The following is a 19,230-nucleotide window of genomic DNA, read 5'->3' as shown; positions in this document are numbered from 1 at the left end:
TTCATTTTTGCTTCTACAGTAGTCATGGTTTCTTTTGGCAAAGAGAAGAGAAATATTACAAACATGTAAAAATACATATTTAAATCATTCAATTAGCATTTCACATATTTACAAAACACGTTTACAGTTGTGCTTTGTGGAAAGGTTTAGCACATTCTTTCACATACCTATTTTCCATCTATAAAACTGAGTGACAGCAACTTTGATGGTTTTCTTTAGTGTTTTGTTGCTCAGATGGATTAATGAACATTCAAAAAGGAATTGTGGATTTGTCAAGCTCACCCACACACCCAAGTGTCAGATTTATAGAAAACCTTTCTAGGAGCTGCCACAGATCCCCCCCCCAAAGCCCCCTTGCAAAGATGTTTACCATGAAGACCGTTTCTCAGAGAATCTGAAGGCACCCCATACCCCTCTACTCGCAGGAGGTAGGCCTGCTCCTGCAGTGAAATCTCTGTTTGGTAGTACCTTTCTCTTTCGAGTTACTCTCCCCTTAGACACATTCATAAAGATTGTGCTCCAAAAAAAAAATCCTTCCATCCCGCTGGTTCCGTAGTTAATTCTTTACCAGGTGGGGATGGAGAAGGTGATGTTGTAGAGCTTTGCCCAGCGTGAAAACACCTGTTTCTCGGTGATGAAGCGGTGGTGGTTTCCACGACGACCCTTCTCGTTCTGCATGTACATGGCACACTCGTCCGGTCCACGAGGCTTGTAGTAGTGGTACGGCATGCGCTTGGATTGCCTCCGTCTGAAATACAGACATAAACAGAGAAATGTTGCAGTCAATTAAAAAATAACTATGGCAGATATTGTCTGTTTCACACAACCAGCATCAACCTCAGACTCCTTGATTTGTAGCCTTTCACTTAACAACAAACACACACATGAACTGCTTTCCTTTCCCACACTCGTCACCACATGCCAATTCTCTTTTCTCTTTCACACACACACACATGCGCGCACGCACACACACACACACACACACAAACACACACAATGCATAACTTCTCAGTAAGATGGCAATCCCCCCAGCAAGTGGTGGTGGATGTAGAAAAGGAAGATTCTCTTGGCACGATTCAACAGCAGAGTGAGTGACATTGCATGCGATGAGCAAGAGAGGTGGCACTGATTCAAGATTAAATTGGATCAACTTTTGGCAGATGAGCAATGCTCATCAATGTCACTTCAGGGAAGCCGGCCGTCCTTTCAGGCATCCTGACCCACCAGTTAGTAATTACATTATAATTGAGTGGTGCTTTCAGGAATTACAAGGCCAGAGACAACAAACCGATGATATGGTCTGTTGTTGACACTCAGTGCTGCCTCACACAAGAGAGATCACTGCCTAATGTTGAAACACACACACAATCTTCAAGATGGCCCTCAGATGGTCGCTATGTAATGATGGTATTCAAACCGAACTGAAAAGCACAGAGTTCAGGCTTTAGATGCCTACTCACCCGCAGTAATTGGGCGGCACCATCCCGTAGACCTTGATGTTGTCACACAGCTCGATGGCGATCACCATGGTGAACCAGCCGGTGCTGAGCCAGGAGCGAGACTTCTCTCTGAAACAGCGCAGACGGTCAGTTAAAAAAAAGCACATGAATTTTTTTTAAATAAATAATGTAAATCACTGACTTGAAAATGAAAACTACCTGTCTCGGCCAGTTTCTCTCTGGAACAGCGAGTCAAACTTCTTCATCTTGCTGGGGGTGATGGTGTAGAATGAGACATTCCTGTAGGTGGAGCTGACCCTCTGGATGAGCCTAAACAAAGTGCCCTTCGCATCCTTCCCAATCTTGGTTGGTGGGCCCCAGAAGATGACGGAAAAGGCAGTGGACAGGTTGAGGAACTCGGTGGGTCTGCGTACCACACGGAACACGCTGGAATGTGCCACCACGCGCAGGGTGGTGCGGTTCCCCACATCTTTCTCGAAGCCAGAGGTGGGGGCGTCATTCATACGAATCACACACTCTGAACGGTCGATCTCAGGACCCGCACCGCTGCCTAGCATGTGACTGGAGCTGGTCACCAGGGCACACTGGCTACATCGCAGCAAGAGTGTCTGCAAATACACACAAATAGCCCGTATTACACCTTTCCTCCAAGTGCGATGGAAATCGGACTGGTAGGTTTTGCGTAATCCTGCACACAGACAGACAAATAGACAAAAACAAAAAACAAACTGCACCGAAAAACATTACATTCTTGGCAGAGCTAAAAATGAAGCCTGGTAAAGATGATATGTCCGGATTGCATTTTGCTATAGTAACCTAGTAATTAATTGTACCTTGTATTTCAAAAGCACATGTTAAGGCGGTTATATACAGACATAGACCTACCTAGAAAGCACTGTATGTGTATTCATTCATTCATGTCCATAATTTCAGATGCAATGTGTTTCTCCAATACATATTTCATTTGAATAATAATATTTCATATTTGTTTTATTATTATATTTAATTTTGAGTATCACTTCCTGCCTCTGATATCCCTCACTCCACGTAGGCCTTAAACTCACCTTGTTCCCATAGACTGGGACGTATGCATCTCTTGTAGCCCATCTTCTGAGGTCTGTGTTTTTGGACACATAGTGATAGTTCCCTACCCCTACAGCACCGTACAGCTGGTTACCGCCGTTGGAGCTGTAGAGGATGAGCAGTGTGGTGAGGAGGAAGATGGCACCGAAGACTACCATCCGCTGACTCTGATGCCCCTGCTGTTACCATGGAAACAATCAAACAAGCACAGGGATGTTCAGTGGTGCGTTGCCCTAGAGCTGTGTTGTGCTGCAAGCCATAGCAAGAAAAATCGTGGGTTGACGAATATTGCTCTCTATACAACAACATTTAGCACTTCTGTGAGACATAGGCTACTGTTCAAATAATTTGAGGATGTTGCTTACTACACTATCTATCTGTAATGTCTCGTCTTTAATTAGTTTGTTTTAGTTGATTGAAGATTGGCATGTGTGTATTGTTTTTGTTGTCTCAGCTCTGATGGTACTATCCAAACCATTTTCTTAAATATCTGCCAACAGGACTTTATTTTAGACCTTTCTAGGCCTATATGTTCATGTTTTGAAGATCAAGAGGAGTCAAAATGCGACAGCGTTGAGTCAAAGACATTAGCCACTAAATAAATAATTTACTGGCTAAATAAATACACATATAGATACAGTAGCAAACAAAAGCTTTAAATTCCTCACCTTGTCAACCAAAATAAATCCCATAGTTCCATTGGAGAAAAAAATTACAATCACATTTTCATATCTTCTTCCCTATGTCAAGGAGAGAGAGACGAGACGAGAACATTAGCCCGTAGTTATCTGAGGAAAATAACAAGAAATGCTGAATACAGAGAACGTTTAGAGATCGGATCAGCCAGCTTCAAAACATGCACCTCATGCTGCTCATGTGATGATGGCAATTCCCTCAGTTCGGCATGATGATCATTAGGACACTGAAAGACCGTGCTTTAAAATCCACACGATGACCGGCCTAACATGAAGGCTACGACACAACTGCAGTCCGAATGCATATTGTAATTTATCACCAATTATTTAGAAATCAAAGGGTATCTCTCAGTCAAAAATTAGGCGTAGAAAATAAATTGCATACATCGCTGTAAAGCAATAAACAGTTAGAATGCAAAATGGTAGACATAACATTCAGTATTGAGCGTTCGAGAGGATGTAAGGCAGTTCCTATAGTGCCTGGGGCTATCATTTCGCGAGCAGCTTGTCTAGACATGGCCGCCGCATCTCAAATCAACGTCGAGATCAGGGGTACTAAGATATCGGATAATGGAGTTTATCCGATTACGTTAATAATTATCAGACTTACCCCGACATAACGATAAATCCCTCTGTTGTTGGCTACATCAGGGAGCCTGCCTGCCTCACGCCTCTCCGCATCTGCGTACTGGGAGACTGGAGTGGTCCTGCGTCATGGTGATGAAGCCACACTGCGGTGTATTTAAATGCAGGAAAATAACATAGGTGAATCTGAAATATAGGACGCCAGCCTAACATGAACAGCAAGACGGTAAAACTACTGTAAAAGTGCAGTAGTGCCTCTTCCTCATTTAGGGATCGGTAGACTTGGGGTGGAGACAAGACCTGTTCAGTCTCGTTTCCTTGTGCACTATTCCTCTGCCTCCAACCAATGACATTTTTACTCCGATTTGGATTGCACCGTCTCGCAAGATGTAGGTTTACTTATCTCAATAAATCGTTTTATTGTTTTTATTGGGGCGTATGTAGGCTACGCTCAAATACTTAGTTGAAAGGATAATACAAGCAGATTTACAGATAATCTATAATCTTGATATGATTCAAGTATTACAGCCTATTTAAATCTGGATTTAAATTACAGAATATTCCACTCAACAAACAAACAAATTCAAGATATTTTTTGGTCGGCAGTTCTATCTTCTGACCACTACCTCTTTCTTATCCATCATCACCATGTCATGACCCATGAATTGAATAGGGTCTGCATAAAAATAGACCACATATGACCAAAAGTCTGATAAAGACATTTAATGATTGTTAAAACATAAACAAGGTATTTCAATTAACAAGGTATTTCAATAACCAGGCTGCTTTTGAAAGCTGAATGAAATGCAACAGCACTAAAACATTAAAATGGCAAAATTGTCCTGGTTAAATTGCAGACCAAATCTCTTCCAACTCTTTAGCAGTTTTGTTACAAACATTATATTTGTATAACTCACTTCACAAATTCATTTCCACAAATAGCTATACATTTAGATCCAGCCATAGGCCTAATAATGCTGAAGAGTAGGCCTATCATCTTATCTGAAAACTTGCATGCGTTTTGAACAGGGTTTCAAATGGTGTCACTGAATTCAATTAACTTTGACCACGTTTGTTTATTACCTCCGCCAAGGAGGTTATGTTTTCACCCCTGTATGTTTGTTTGTTTGTTTGTCAGCAGGATTACGCAGAAACGCATGGACCGATTTCAATGAAACTTTGTGGGGAGATTGGGTAATAAAATGGCAATAATTGATTCGATTTTCAGATGTCACGGTCAAAGGTCAAGGTCACAAGGCGGAGGTTTGCATTCTCTGAATGCTCCCATTCTTGCTTATTTAATATTTCATCTATTTCGTACTTTTGTTCAGTTACTTTCGGTTTCTGTTTGAGTTTATTTACCTGTCAGTTAACTTGCAAAAAAGTCACATAACTAAATGCAGCATTCATAAAAAGCTAATATGTGTTATGTGTGTTAATTATGTACGTAAGTAATTATAGATACACTAGAAGAGAAGAGAAGTCAATTGATACAGCTGTAGCTAGCATTTCGCTGTTGCACAGCTCATTCAACGAGAGAAAAGCAAAAGCTATTCATCTTGCATTCTATTGGTCAATCAGTAGATTTTTTTCTTCATTATGCTTGCAGCACTGAACAGTCATTGGTAGACACTGGAATCGGTCAACGAGTAGACTGTATGGCTTGGATTCACCTCTTTAGCTGGAATCGCAGGTTGTGCGACAAGCCCTGGGAAGGATGATGCCCTTCTACTGTATTAGATGAACAGGACAGCGAAGTGAGTAATCTGTATTTAGTAGTTTGTTAGTGGTGTTATGTTGAAGGTAAACAGATGTAGCGTAGCATAGTGTTCTTGGACGGGCAGAGAGCATAGTATCATAAGTTATATTAGCGAGGCAACGTGATGTGGCTAGTAGAAAACTTAGCTAGCTCAGTTAGCTAACTAGCATAGCAAGACAAGTCCCTCATTAAAAACTGAGCATTTATAGGTTAATATGTAGCATTTGTATGTGTAACATTGTGAATAGCGAAATGGGTGGCCGATGAATAACGACTGGCATGATGGTTGAGTGTCGATTATCTACCCCTAGCTTGCAAGCTAAGCTAGATGTCTAACCAGAGAGGACTTTGGTCCAACTGACTACTAGAAACCCACGTTAGGTTAGTGGCTAGCTAGGTTAGATGGCACGCTAACTTTGATAGTTAATGTCCACAGAGGTTCGGTCATACCTGGATTGTTCCCCTTAGTGTTTTTTTACACATCATCAAACGGGGTCAGAAATGTACTAATCGCTTGTCTGTGTTTTAAACAGCTAACGTTAGCTACTAGCCAACTTTATCTAGCTGGTGTGCCAATGTCATTGCGTTGATCTTTCCTGTTGCCAGCACCTTGCTAGGTGCCGATGCCCTGTTTTCGTCCTGTTTACTCAGCATTTTAACATTAAGCGCAATGACACAATTGGAATGGGTTATTAAGTCTTATTGTAGATTTTTTTTTAAGGAGCAGTATACGTCGACAGATAAAAGCTTAAACATGCTGCATTGGACCAATACGATATCAGAAGGAGAATGTTCTCAGATACGTAGGGAAAGATGATTTAGTCTCCTTGAAAGAGTTGTAAACTCTTCCATTATCATTTAGTTATGGCCAGCCATTTGACATTGTTGCTTCAGACACCTCCAAAGCGACATCAGATGGGTGGAAGAGGCCAGTGTGATGTCTCATGTAAAGGTCATTACAAGGAAATGAACTCTCCATTTAGGTGAAATATATTTTGCACAACGCTCATTAGATAACATTTTCTTTTGCCTCAGAGCTGCCCTGCCCATTTGCCATTCCTAATCTTGAATCCTGTGTGCAGAACGTGTGACTGTTTTTTTGTCAGACCAATCCTGTGGTAAAGTTACTGGATGGCTGGCTTGTGGAAGAGTTGTGGTCTCATGTTAAGGATATTTCACAGCCCAATACTCGCATATTTGTAGTGGAAAATATCAAATAGACATGGAGATGAGTTTTGGAAAAACACCTTGTCAACCTTTGGGCCACCTGAGAACATCCCGTTGCCCCCAGCATATTTTCTGTTGCCGTAGCGTCCCTTTGTCACCTCCAGCTGTTGACGTTTGTCACTTATCCATTGAACTCACCGGCAAGCAATACATTGGAATGCTTATTGTACATCAAAATAACTAACAGTTTACTTAGTGGGCGATGGAAAGGGGACAGTGGGACTCATACAGGAAGCGATACAAACAAATTCCTCCTATTTGTGGTTTTAGCCACTATTTGCTTCTATTTTGTTAGTACCCATTGATTGCTGGGATTCAGTAAGGCTCTTATTTTTGGTCTTCTCAGGAAAAAGAACATTGAGAGCACTATTACCAAGACAAGAATAAAACATGTAGTTTTCATAGTCCACAAATTATTTCTCCAATGGAAGTAAACATGCATTTTAAATTTGGGAAACATAAACAAACGCATTCGATCATAAAATACAATTTAGATTATTATATGTATTAGATTAATTGTAATGATTAGATTATTAAATACCATGGCATTGGTCCATTGATCCCAATTAAACTGTAAAAACCCTTGAATGATATTGCAAGTGTTCAGCTTGTGGTCCAAAATGCTTTACACACTGCCCTAAGATGCTTTAGCCATCCAGAGCTTATGCAAGAACAGGTTTTTAGAGCTCGTGCACATGACTGTTTGCTGAGACGGATGAATGGCTGCTGAGCTGTTTCAGATTGCCAAGAGCACTGCGCTTAGATATGTGCGCCACTCTGGAGCCTCATCTTAGGCAAAATACACGCTGGTCAAATCTACACCTGCACCTCTACACCTGCAAGTACCTACTTAGTGCTTAACACTCTTGAATGTTAGCCATAGGATACTTTCAGAGAGAGATAGGAGGTAGGTCAGGCCTACTTCGTTGGGTTGTGCGAGAACTCAGAGCTGTCTTATTATTCATGCCCCAGTACATGCACTTCTAACCGACAGACAGAAATGAAGAATGCTGTTTCGCTATAGCTGGAATGCCAAATATCATTGGTGCTGTAGACTGCATCCACATCCACATCAAAGCACCCTCGCCAGATCCATTCGCATTCATTAACTGTAAGCTGTAGCTCTCCATTAATTGTCAAATAATATCATATGTAAACTGCTGACCCGCAATGGCCACTTCGGATCAGGTGACAGTGGTGAAAAGAAGTTATGTTTCCCTAAAGTTTCTACATTCACTATGAGTGCACCATATCCCATTCCTCATCTGACAAAAGCTCAACAGGTCAATGGTTGTGAGAGCAAAGCAACAGATTTGAGTCCACAATTAGCTAAAGCAACTATATTCCTTTATTCAGTTTAATTTTCTATTTTTAATTTTCTTTTGTATTCAACTGATGTTGAACAGGCCTTGATGGTCTCTCTAAAACACACAGGTTCACACACACACACACACACACACACACACACACACACACACACACACACACACACACACACACACACACACACACACACACACACACACACACAGACTTACTTGCATAGCCTGTCTGGTCCCTCACCTCAGTATGCGGTCCATCTACAGTACTGTGCAAAAGTTTTAGGCAGGTGTGAAAAAATGCTGTAAACTAAGAATGCTTTCAAAAATGGAAGTGTTAACCGTTTATTTTCATCAATTCTTCATAAATTAACAAAATGCAGTGAAGGAACAGAAGAAAATTCTAAATTAAATCAATATTTGGTGTGACCACCCTTTGCCTTCAAAATAGCATCAATTCTTCCAGATACACTTGCGCACAGTTTTTGAAGGAACTCTGCTGGTAAATTGTTCCAAACATCTCGGAGAACTAACCACAGATCTTCTGTGGATGTAGGCTTCCTAAAATTCTTCTGTCTCTTCATGTAAACCCAGACAGACTCGATGATGTAGAGATGAGGGCTCTGTGGGGGTCATACCATCACTTGCAGGACTTTCTGTTCTTCTTTAAGCTGAAGATAGTTTTTAATGACATTGGCTGTATGTTCGGGGTTATGTTCCTGCTGCAGAATACATTTGGTGCCAATCATACGCCTCCCTGATGGTATTGCATGATGGATTAGTATCTGCCTGTATTTCTCAGCATTGAGGACACCATTCATCCTGACCAAATCTCCAACTCCACTTGCAGAAATGCAGCCCCAAACTGGAAAGGAACCTCTACCATGCTTCACTGTTGCCTGCAGACTGTCATTATTGTACCTCTCTCCAGCCCTTCGGCGAACAAACTGCCGCCTTCTACAGCCAAATATTTCTAATTTTGACTCATCAGTCCAGAGCACCTTCTGCCATGTTTCTGCACCCCAGTTTCTATGTTTTCGTGCTTAGTTCAGTCACTTGGCCTTGTTTCTTTGTCGGGGTTGAGCTTTTTGGCTGCAACTCTTCCATGAAGACCACTTCTGGCCAGACTTCCCCGGACAGTAAATATCTGTACCTGGGTACCACTGGTTTCTGCCAGTTCTGAGCTGATGCCACTGCTTGAAATCTTCCGATTTCGAAGGTAAATAAGCTTGATGTGTTTTTCATCAGCTGCATTAAGTTTCCTTGGCTGACCACTCCGTCTACGATCCTCAACGTCTTCTTCAAAAGAGCTTGAACTGCACATTTTGAAACCCCTGTCTGCTTTGAAATCTTTGTTCGGGAGAGACCCTGCTGATGCAGTATAACTACGTTGTGTCTTGTTGCTGTGCTCAGTCTTACCATGTAAATGGATACAAAATAAACATTTATTGTTTACATTTTTCAAAGCATTCTTAGTTCAGAGCATTTTTTCACATCTGCCTAAAACTTTTGCACAGTACTGTATATGACTCTCATACAAACTCATCTCGAGTTTTTCTTCTTTGTTGTTTCACACATAGTAACAGTTGTCTCTTTGCTCTTTTAGGAACAACAGTAGTGGTAAAATGAAGGCAAGGGCCCAGTGAGGAGCGACGTCCTGATCGGGAAGGGAGAAGTGGCCACCCATAGCAACAGCCACAGCCACAGGCAGTGTTGTGACAACCCAGCTGAATCCCAACTGATCAGAGATCAGGCCTGTAGGAGTGAAGGGCAGGCGTGAGCTGAGATGTCTCTAAGACGAGCGGAGGGCATCTCTATCATGCAGGCTCTGGCCATGACTGTGGCAGAGATTCCTGTGTTCCTCTACTCAACCTTTGGCCAGGTGAGCACACACTCACACACTCACACACACACACACCCACACACACACACACACACACACACAAAAATGCCTTTTTCACCTGGCCACCGAGGCTCAGTCATACAATATCAGACAGCCACACTAATATGGACTCTTTTTTTTAATTATTGGAAATTATCTTTATTTGGAATAACCCCTTGAGATGTACCATCTCGTTTTCGAGGGTATCCACAACACCATAAGACAGTAAACATACATTACATGAACATAAACATAGAAACAACAATAAGACAGGACAAACAATGGCCATGTGTCTGGCACACACATCCTTGATGTGCGAAGTAGCGTACCGCTGTGTTAATGAATCATCACAGTCATCCATCTTAATTTGTCTCTTTCACACTCTCCCGTTCTCATCTCAGCGCTTTCTAACCTTGCTGTAATCTCCTCTATTCCCCGGCTCCCCCGGTTCCCCGTTCATGGCCACGCCCCTCGACTCTCTCCTTCCGCCCCATCGCCCCCCTCTTTCAGTCCATCTTCTCTCAGCTGCGGCTCTCCCCAAGCCTGAAGAAGGTTCTGTTCGCCACGGCGCTGGGCAGCGTCGCCTTGGCGCTGACGGCCCACCACATGAAGCGCCGTGGCAGGAAGAGGAAACAGCTGGGATCCAAAGACGCCCAAAAGGCCGCAACGATCCCGGAGCTGCTACGCTCGGGGCGGCCCACTTCCCTGAAGAGAGGTCAGTCGACTCGCTTTTTATTATTGTTTAGCGTCCTTTAGCTCAACTAATAGATCATGGAATTACCAAAGCTATGATCCTGGGATCTTCAGGCATCCGTTCTGATAATGGAGCTCTGCAATACACTAACAGTCACTTTCCTATAAAATCTTCTACTGCTACTTGTGACTGTGAAGTGTGAATATGATTTGGCCGAATTGATTTCAGTGTGTTGGGCATAATAATAGGGCCTTGGTTCATTGAATCATTTTGGAGTGTTTAACATAATTACAGTACTGCTGAGATTTGAGTGGCGTTTAACCTCATTGAGACACAATTAAGTTCAGAGCGTGTGAGAATCGGACATCCGGGTCAGCACAGATGTTTGTGGTTTAGTCAAAATGATTTTTCAAGACGAACAGCATTTCTCATTCAACTAGTTGAGATTTGCCATAAACAAGAGCCTCCTAACATTATGTTTTATGCAATGCATTGTTATTTTCCTGGAGGTGATTTGTTTGACATGTTTTGACCTGTGCTCCATTGTTTTTTCCACTTGGTTCTCCCTACCATACCTAGCGTATGTTCCTGATAGTTCTCCGGTTTAGGTTGTCATTTAATTATAACGCAAGCAGCCTGGACTGCAGTACTGTTTTCATTGTTTGGAAGAGCCTTCTCATATACAGACTTGCTTTACTGGCTTGTATTATTATTGTTATTAAGAGCACACCACTTTCTCTTGCCTATTGTGTTTTATGATGGTAGTAATAATAAAAATAATGATGATGATGATGATGATAATAATAACAAGTCATATTTGTTGTGCTTGTGTAGGGCAGTTGCCTGGGCGACAGATTATGAGCCCCAGCACACGCAGCCAGGACGCAGTGAGCAGCATCTCCTCTCTGGCACCAAGCAAGCATTCCAGTTCCTCACACAGCATTGCTTCAGTAGGTCACACTCACTAACTCACACACACACACGCACGCACGCACACACACACACACACACACACAAACACAAACAAACACACTCTGTCTCTTTCTCTTTCTCTCACTTCTTCACGCCCTTTCACACTCTCTGTAGGTCACATAGCCACTGACATCCATGTGTGGCTTTAGCTTGTCAAATGTGGTAGCATTAGCCACTGACATCCACACACACATGCTTTAGCTTGTCAAATGTGGTAGCATTAGCCACTGACATCCACACACACACACATGCTATAGCTTGTCAAATGTGGTAGCATTAGCAACTGGCAACCACACACACATGCTTAAATTTGTCAAATGTGGTAGCCTTAGCCACTGACATCCACACGTGCGTTAGCTTGTCAAATGAGGTAGCATTAGCCACTGACATACACACACACATGCTTTACCTTGTCAAATGTGGCAGCATTTGTGGGCCAGCGTTATATTACTGCTGTTCAAACTCACTCAGTAACACAATGAATTTGTCTGTTAGATGCGGGTGCCAACTACTCCCAACCTTTCGCCCAGTCAGTCAATGCCTTTGGAGGTGGCAGCTCTAGCAGAAGAGCCAGGAGTCAATATAGAGGATGTCAATGCAGAGAACCTTTACCTTATTGGTATGTATGACAGAGACACAGCATTTAATTAAAACCTTTAAGTCGAGAGGTTACACTGAAACGACTGTGAAACTACATGAACTTTTTTTAAGTTTAAGTAAAAACTACAAGTCTACATGAACTGTCTTTCTTTTTCTCCAGGTATGGAGCTGTTTGAGGAGGCTCTGCAGAAATGGGAGTTGGCCTTGAACATCCGGCATCGGTCTCGCTCACGGAATGACTCATCTAGCAGTTCCAGCCTGGCCATGCAGGGGGCAGCAAATGCACTTCCTCCTCCACTAACAGTAATGACACAAAATAACACTTTTCTTTTCACAGACCCCTACACACTCACCCTGCTCCTTCACAGTAGCACAAACATGCACATCTGGCTTCTCCTGCTCTAATTTTGAGAACACACACACACACACACACACACACACACACACACATACACACATACACACACACACACACAGAAACCATATAATCTCTTGTGCATGTAGTACACCAACACAGCCATATACTTCTATATGATTTTATAATCAGCGATATAATCTCTAGTCCCATCTGGCTGCATGCTTACACCAGTTTAAAATGCAAGATTATATTATAGTTTGTGATGATAATGATATTGAAACCATGAAACATATTCAGCTGCAATTACTCAGTACGTTTTGCTGTAGGAGGACTCTATAGTGCAGGGAAGTATATGTATTTATTTTTGGGCTTTTTTGCCTTTAATCGATAGTGCATTTAAGAGTGGGACAGGAAATGAGAGGGAAAAGAGGTGGGGAGTGGACAGGAGAAATGACATCAGGCCGGATTCGAACCTGTGTCCTCCATGGGCATCAAGCCCAAATGTGGTCGGGGCTACTGCTTGCGCCTAGTATGTATGTATGCCTAGCTTGCGTGTGTTATAGGTCCTGTCTGTTATGTGTATAAGCTGACTGGTGCTTAGCTTTGGGTGTGTGTCTTTAATTGGTCTATGCCAGGCTGAGATGCGGAACTCGCAGTTTGCCCAGAAGCTCGAGACTCTGCTGCACAGAGCCTACAACCTGCAGGAGGATTTCGGCTCCACCATCCCTCCTGAGAGTCTGCTTGCTGATCTGGGTATGTGGCCACACACACACACACACACACACACACACACACACACAGGCAAAGCATGCATACCACACACTTTTGTTTTTCAATGCTGATTTGGTTTGTGTTATTGTGTGTGTGTTGTGCGTGCCGATTTCTGTGCGGTCTGCAGAGAGTGAAGGAACACTGATTTTGCCAAACTTTGAGAACACGAGTCGATTACATGATGACGACGCCACAACAATAGCGTCAGATGAGTCCTTCTTCTCAGCTGCAGAGGTTTGCTCTTAAACATTCTCTCTCTCTCTCTCTCTCTCTCTCTCTCTCTCTCTCTCTTTTCCTTCTTAGGTGATTTATGCCAATTTGTTGATGTACTCAGTGACATGAATGTCTTGGGTAGTTAACCACATTTGTTCTCGTGTGTGTGTGTGTGTGTGTGTGTGTGTGTAGTGGTTTGATTCTCTAGAGGAGTGTGTGTATCAGCCCCTGCGACCAGCTGCTCTGTATGAGGAGGCTTTGGCACTCGTCCGAGAGGGCAAGGTGGTCTGCAGGTCCCCTAGGTGAGACCCCATCCACACGTAGAGACCCTCAGCCATGACAACGGAAATTTCACCAGAAATTTTAAACCTTAAATATGACGGCACCAGGTATTCAGAATGAAAGCATCATACAGCGTCTGTTTTACTTCGTAGGACTGAATTGTTGGAGTGCTACAGTGACCATGACTTTCTGGCCAAACTGCACTGTATCAGACAGGCATTTGAGGTCAGCAGACTAGATTTCTCCTTGTTTGTGTTTGTATATTTATATCTATATCTCAATGCAAATGTCTGGTATAAAACTATCTGGCACTGGGTTTGTGTGTAGGTTCTCCTCGTTGATGAGACTCATCGCACGTTCTTCATCGAGACGGGGAAACAGATGATCTCTGGACTCATGGCCAAAGCCAACAAGGTGACTTATTGGACTCACTTGGTCCTCTCTCTGTCTACCATTAATTCTTTTCTTTCTTTCTCTCTCTCTCTCTACCGTTGTCTTCTTTTCCTCTGCCTCTCCATAAAATGCACACATGTCTTTGCAGTCAGTGACATCAGCATGTAAGTGGATCACTAAAATGATAGTATAGAAAAATAATATATACAAACAAATAAGTTAGGTAGGTATTTGATAAGGGATTTGTGAGTTGTTTTGTTGTCATACTTCTCCTGTATTTCAGAGCTTGTAATTATGTTATAATCATTATTAAAATCATCATGTTATATAAACATTATTGAAATCATCATGTTATAAAAATGAATTTGTGCAACCGGAAAAGCCAGAGTCCCACCACTTAGCGTGATGGTATTCCTTACCTCCTCTTTCCACTTCCATGTCTACAGAGTCCAAAGGCCTTCCTGGAAAACTATGAGGAGATGCTACTGTATACCCAGCGGGAGGAGACGTGGCCCACTACCAAGATGGAGTTGGAGGGGCGAGGGGTCAGTGCTGTTTTTATTTCTACTTTTTGCTCTCATGTCTGTTTCATTTGTACGGCCTCACTGCATTACGTAACAAGACACACACCCCATGTTTAAAAAAAAATATATATCTATATTTTCTTGTCTTTTATAACCTTTCTTGTATGGCTTTTTTTAAGTGTCTTTGATAATTATTATTATTATTAATAATATAACACGTGGTGCCTTGAAAAGACCGTGGGGAGATGGAGTTGAACAGGATTTATGGTGTGTTTGGTTTTTTCACTTTACTGTCTTGTAGTTCAGCTGTCCATCAGGTCTTAATCAGGCATGTCCCCATCTTAATTTCTGTGTAGCTTCTAAGTGCACTCCTTCTGTCCAGGATGCTTTTCTTATATATGACAGATCTCATACACTTCTTAGTGCATTCCCTCTGTCCAGGATACTTTTCTAATATATGACGGATCCCACAAGTGCTATATGTGTCATATGCATCGCTAACATGTTGTGTTTGTCCTGTGACAGATAGGGATAGAGCTGGTCTATTGGATGTCGTAACAATGCTTTCCTCATCTTGCTTGATTTATCTGCTTACCTGTGTGTGCAGGTGGTGTGTATGAACTTCTTTGACATTGTTTTGGACTTCATCTTGATGGATGCCTTTGAGGACCTCGAGAGCCCCCCTTCATCTGTTGTTGCTGTCCTGAGGAACCGTTGGCTCTCTGATAGCTTTAAGGAAACGGTGAGTATGTTATTGTTGGTGTAGTATTAAAGTGATGGGTGTGTAGTGAATCATGCGAGTATGTTATTTGCCAGACTATTGGTGTAGTATTCAGGTGATGTGATGGGTAGTGAATCATGTGTGTGTGTGTGTGTGTGTGTGTGTGTGTGTGTGTGTGTGTGTGTGTGTGGTATAAAAGAGAGGGTACAGGTAGTGAATCATGTGTGTGTGGTATAAAAGAGATGGGACGGGTAGTGAATCATGTGTGTGTGGTATTAAAGAGAGGGTACAGGTAGTGAATCATGTGTGTGTGGTATTAAAGAGATGGGTGGGTAGTGAATCATGTGTGTGTGGTATTCAAGTGATGTGATGGGTAGTGAATCATGTGTGTGTGTGTGTGTGGTATTAAAGAGAGGGTACAGGTAGTGAATTGTGTGTGTGTGTGGTATTAAAGAGATGGGTGGGTAGTGAATCATGTGTGTGTGGTATAAAAGTTACATGTGTGTTTTTCCCTGTTGCAGGCGCTGGCTACTGCTTGTTGGTCCGTTCTGAAGGCTAAGAGGCGTTTACTGATGGTGAGTATGTGAGGTTGTAAACCACAACCAAGGCATTCACACACACACACACACACACACCTTCTCTATACAGTGTCATACTCCTTTCAAACCAATGACCAGGGTCAGACCAGGTTTTTTAGAACTCACGTTTAAAAATAAAAATCAGGCTAAGGCAGTAGGTAATCTACCTCAACATCGGTAATCCCCAGGTCATGGCAATTCAGATAGGAACTGGATCACAACCCAGGATAGATGCATTATGTATTAACTTACTGACTGACTGGATGGGAGGGGATTTAAATGTCCTGCCCAATGCACTTTAACAGATGACGAAGACAAGAGGGGAGAGGCTACGCAATCCCTTGTGGTTTGTTTCGAATTTATAATGAAATGAAGGTCTACTGTGTTAAAACTGTGACCGTGATCCAAATACAAGCAGTTGTAACGTTGTGCATCACGATTGTAACAGTAGATAGATAGATAGATGGATACTTTATTTATCCTGAGGGAAATTAAGGAAAAACAACGGAGCTACGTGGAAAGGCTGCCACTTGCGTCGGTGGTGCGCGTGTAACTCACCAGCGCACCACCCGAAACCCAGTGAGCAAATAGCCAGCAGACTACCAGCTACTGTCCACTGGCCTTTTGCTATCAGGGTATTAACAAAATTGCATTTTTTTTTTTTAAATCTGCATTTTATGGGTTGAAAATGACTCAACACACCACCTACTGTTTAAAATAATCTTGAACCTTGCAAGGCTGATGCCTCCATGGTGGACTGCTTGTGACATCTCTACGTTTATGCCGCTTCTCATCGTTGGTCAGAATGATGCAGTGGGTGGAGTTGGGTTTAGAGCTGAGGATGAACTTGCACTTTAAGTACACTCACTGATATGAAGCTAACCTCAGATAGTGTTAGACATCAAATAAAAGTATACTAAATTGTTTACAACTACAGCAAAGGCTGGTCAGTCTTGGTTTATTGTTATTATTATTATTATTATTATTATTATTATTATTATTATTTATAAACTGAAGATGGCTTTCTCTATAAATGAACGTTGCTCTAACGTTTCCTCTAGATTATTCTTCTAGCAAGCATATCTGACTAACAGTAGCAACCTGTTGGTGATCTGTAAAATATAATTCTCTTCGTGAAATAAACTCTTTTTACTGCTGGGTTTACATTTTGAAAACATTCTGTAGCCTACGAAAAAGGAGCGAGGCTACTTAAGACGCTCTAATGAAGTAACATTTACATTTATTCATATAGCAAACGCTTTTATCCAAAGCTATGTGCAAAGGAGAGAACAATCAAGCTGGTTAAGCCAGTTAAGTAAACTAATGAGAATCAACCGCCCTTTTTGTTAGCATCCTGGATTGTGCCTGTTTATACCAAAATCAACCCTCGAACAATGCGGGTTATCCCTTTCATACTTAAAGGTCAACTAGGGTCATACCCACGTTGATTCTAAGTATCAATGTGACATTTCCATTTCCTTTGTATGTGTCTGTGTTCGTCAAGGTTCCTGATGGGTTTATCTCTCACTTCTACTGTATCTCGGAACACGTCAGTCCAGTTCTTGCCTTTGGGTTTCTGGGGCCCAAGCAACACCTGAGCGAGGTGTGCATCATCTTCAAGGTGGGCCTCCCATCCCGACTCATGCAGCTGCACTCGTGTGTGTGTGTGTGTGTGTGTGTGTGTGTGTGTGTGTGTGTGTGTGTATATATATATGTTTCAACTCCCTGTGGGCACACTCATAGAAAATCCGTCCACAGCAACTTAAATGTGCTTTGTGCCCTACTTCAGTCACACCGAAATTACTACAAAAATGTGTTATGGCAAATAAACAATTTATCCTATCCACTATGAGGTATTTATAGGACGCTCTCAATACATGTGTACTTGTTAAATTAAGCCACAATTATCATTAGCATTCTAATTTATATAAAAAGTGGGTGAAATGAATGACCTTAAGGGAATACAAAGCATGCAGATGAATTTTCTGTTCTCTAATCATTATCCCAAACCAATAGTCTTCTATGTTTGTGTCTGTCCACAGCAACAAGTCCAGCAGTACCTCAAAGACATGTTTGATCATGACAAAGTGCGGTTCAGTTCCTGTCCCTCTTTGGCTGAAGACCTCCTCAGGCTCTCACACCGCCGTAGTGACATCCTGCTTGGCTACCTGGGTATAACTAGCCTGATTGCATCCAATGGGGCATTACCAAGCAACAGTACACATAGCTCAACGTTGGAGCAAGACACAGACACTGAACAGGTGAACTCCGACCCCACGCATGAATGAGAGCGGGACTGAGGTCCTGGCCTACTGCAGCGCCTCCAGACTAGTTGTGCAAACAATAACTCTAAACCAGCACAGCATACTGGACCCCCAGAACCAGCTCTGCTAACGAGGATCTGTGTTGTAGACCTACTGAATTGGGCTTCAGGTCGACCTCTGCAGCCAGGACCACCCCAGCCCTCAAAGAAAACAGTTCCGAAAACCTTCTTAACCAGCTCTGGACTCTTAACCTTAAACCAACCCTAGCAAACCGGACCTGTTAAACCAGCCCTACAAACTGGACAACCTGTCCAGATCTGCACAGTTATGATAGACCCTACCCTAAAAAACGTCATCCCTTGTTCTTGAAGTAGATGAAATACCTGAGAACGAAGTCTAACTGACATCTGATCCTGCTCCCTTGCCTACACACACACAAACAAGTCACACTTATAGACCTGAGGGTGTGAACAAAATAGTGTGTGTTCATCTGTAAGTTTTGAAAAGTCAAAATGTGTGTCTTGAATATCGGTTTTAATATTATCAGTCGTGTATTTATGTGTGTGTTTAATGTATATTTGTTTGTGTTATTTGCAAAGAACCTCACTGAATGCAGTAGTATGACGGTGTAAGATGGATGGCTGTAGGGTGGTTGGGTACCGCATCCTGAGTTTTGGCCAGTTTGAAAAGTAATGGTGTGAAAGGTATGGATTACTAATGAATGAGTTTTGGTTATTTATCAATCAATCCCTTGAGGGTGATTTTTTTTTTTTTTTTTTTTTTTTAATATTATTATTCGAAAGGGACGTTTATCCCCCAGAATAAATTGAGGTCTCTGGGGAGTAGCTGT

At 42.3% G+C, this 19,230-nt stretch overlaps 2 protein-coding genes across 2 annotated transcripts; one reads left to right on the top strand and one right to left on the bottom strand.

Annotated features, from left to right (window-relative positions):
• Nucleotides 1–564: 564 nt before the first annotated feature.
• st6galnac6 (ST6 (alpha-N-acetyl-neuraminyl-2,3-beta-galactosyl-1,3)-N-acetylgalactosaminide alpha-2,6-sialyltransferase 6) lies at nucleotides 565–3,235 on the bottom strand (the record flags this gene model as incomplete). Its single annotated transcript, XM_080842537.1, has 5 exons — nucleotides 565–748; nucleotides 1,461–1,568; nucleotides 1,659–2,068; nucleotides 2,525–2,722; nucleotides 3,212–3,235. The coding sequence occupies 5 exons, from the start codon at nucleotides 3,233–3,235 to the stop codon at nucleotides 565–567; spliced, it is 924 nt and encodes a 307-aa protein (XP_080698663.1).
• A 2,287-nt stretch (nucleotides 3,236–5,522) lies between these two features.
• miga2 (mitoguardin 2) lies at nucleotides 5,523–18,958 on the top strand. The gene is made up of 16 exons (XM_080841880.1): nucleotides 5,523–5,580; nucleotides 9,735–10,010; nucleotides 10,521–10,725; nucleotides 11,539–11,654; nucleotides 12,172–12,295; nucleotides 12,437–12,579; nucleotides 13,270–13,387; nucleotides 13,533–13,639; nucleotides 13,811–13,920; nucleotides 14,053–14,125; nucleotides 14,228–14,314; nucleotides 14,740–14,838; nucleotides 15,425–15,559; nucleotides 16,060–16,113; nucleotides 17,621–17,737; nucleotides 18,159–18,958. The coding sequence occupies exons 2-16, from the start codon at nucleotides 9,915–9,917 to the stop codon at nucleotides 18,402–18,404; spliced, it is 1,830 nt and encodes a 609-aa protein (XP_080698006.1). The 5' UTR covers nucleotides 5,523–5,580; nucleotides 9,735–9,914; the 3' UTR covers nucleotides 18,405–18,958.
• Nucleotides 18,959–19,230: the final 272 nt, after the last annotated feature.

This window comes from Sprattus sprattus (assembly GCF_963457725.1).
Source record: "Sprattus sprattus genome assembly, chromosome: 7".
Taxonomy (NCBI): Eukaryota; Metazoa; Chordata; class Actinopteri; order Clupeiformes; family Clupeidae; genus Sprattus; species Sprattus sprattus.
The sequence above is the reverse complement of the archived record's forward strand: the minus strand, read 5'-3'. Positions and strand labels throughout refer to the sequence as shown.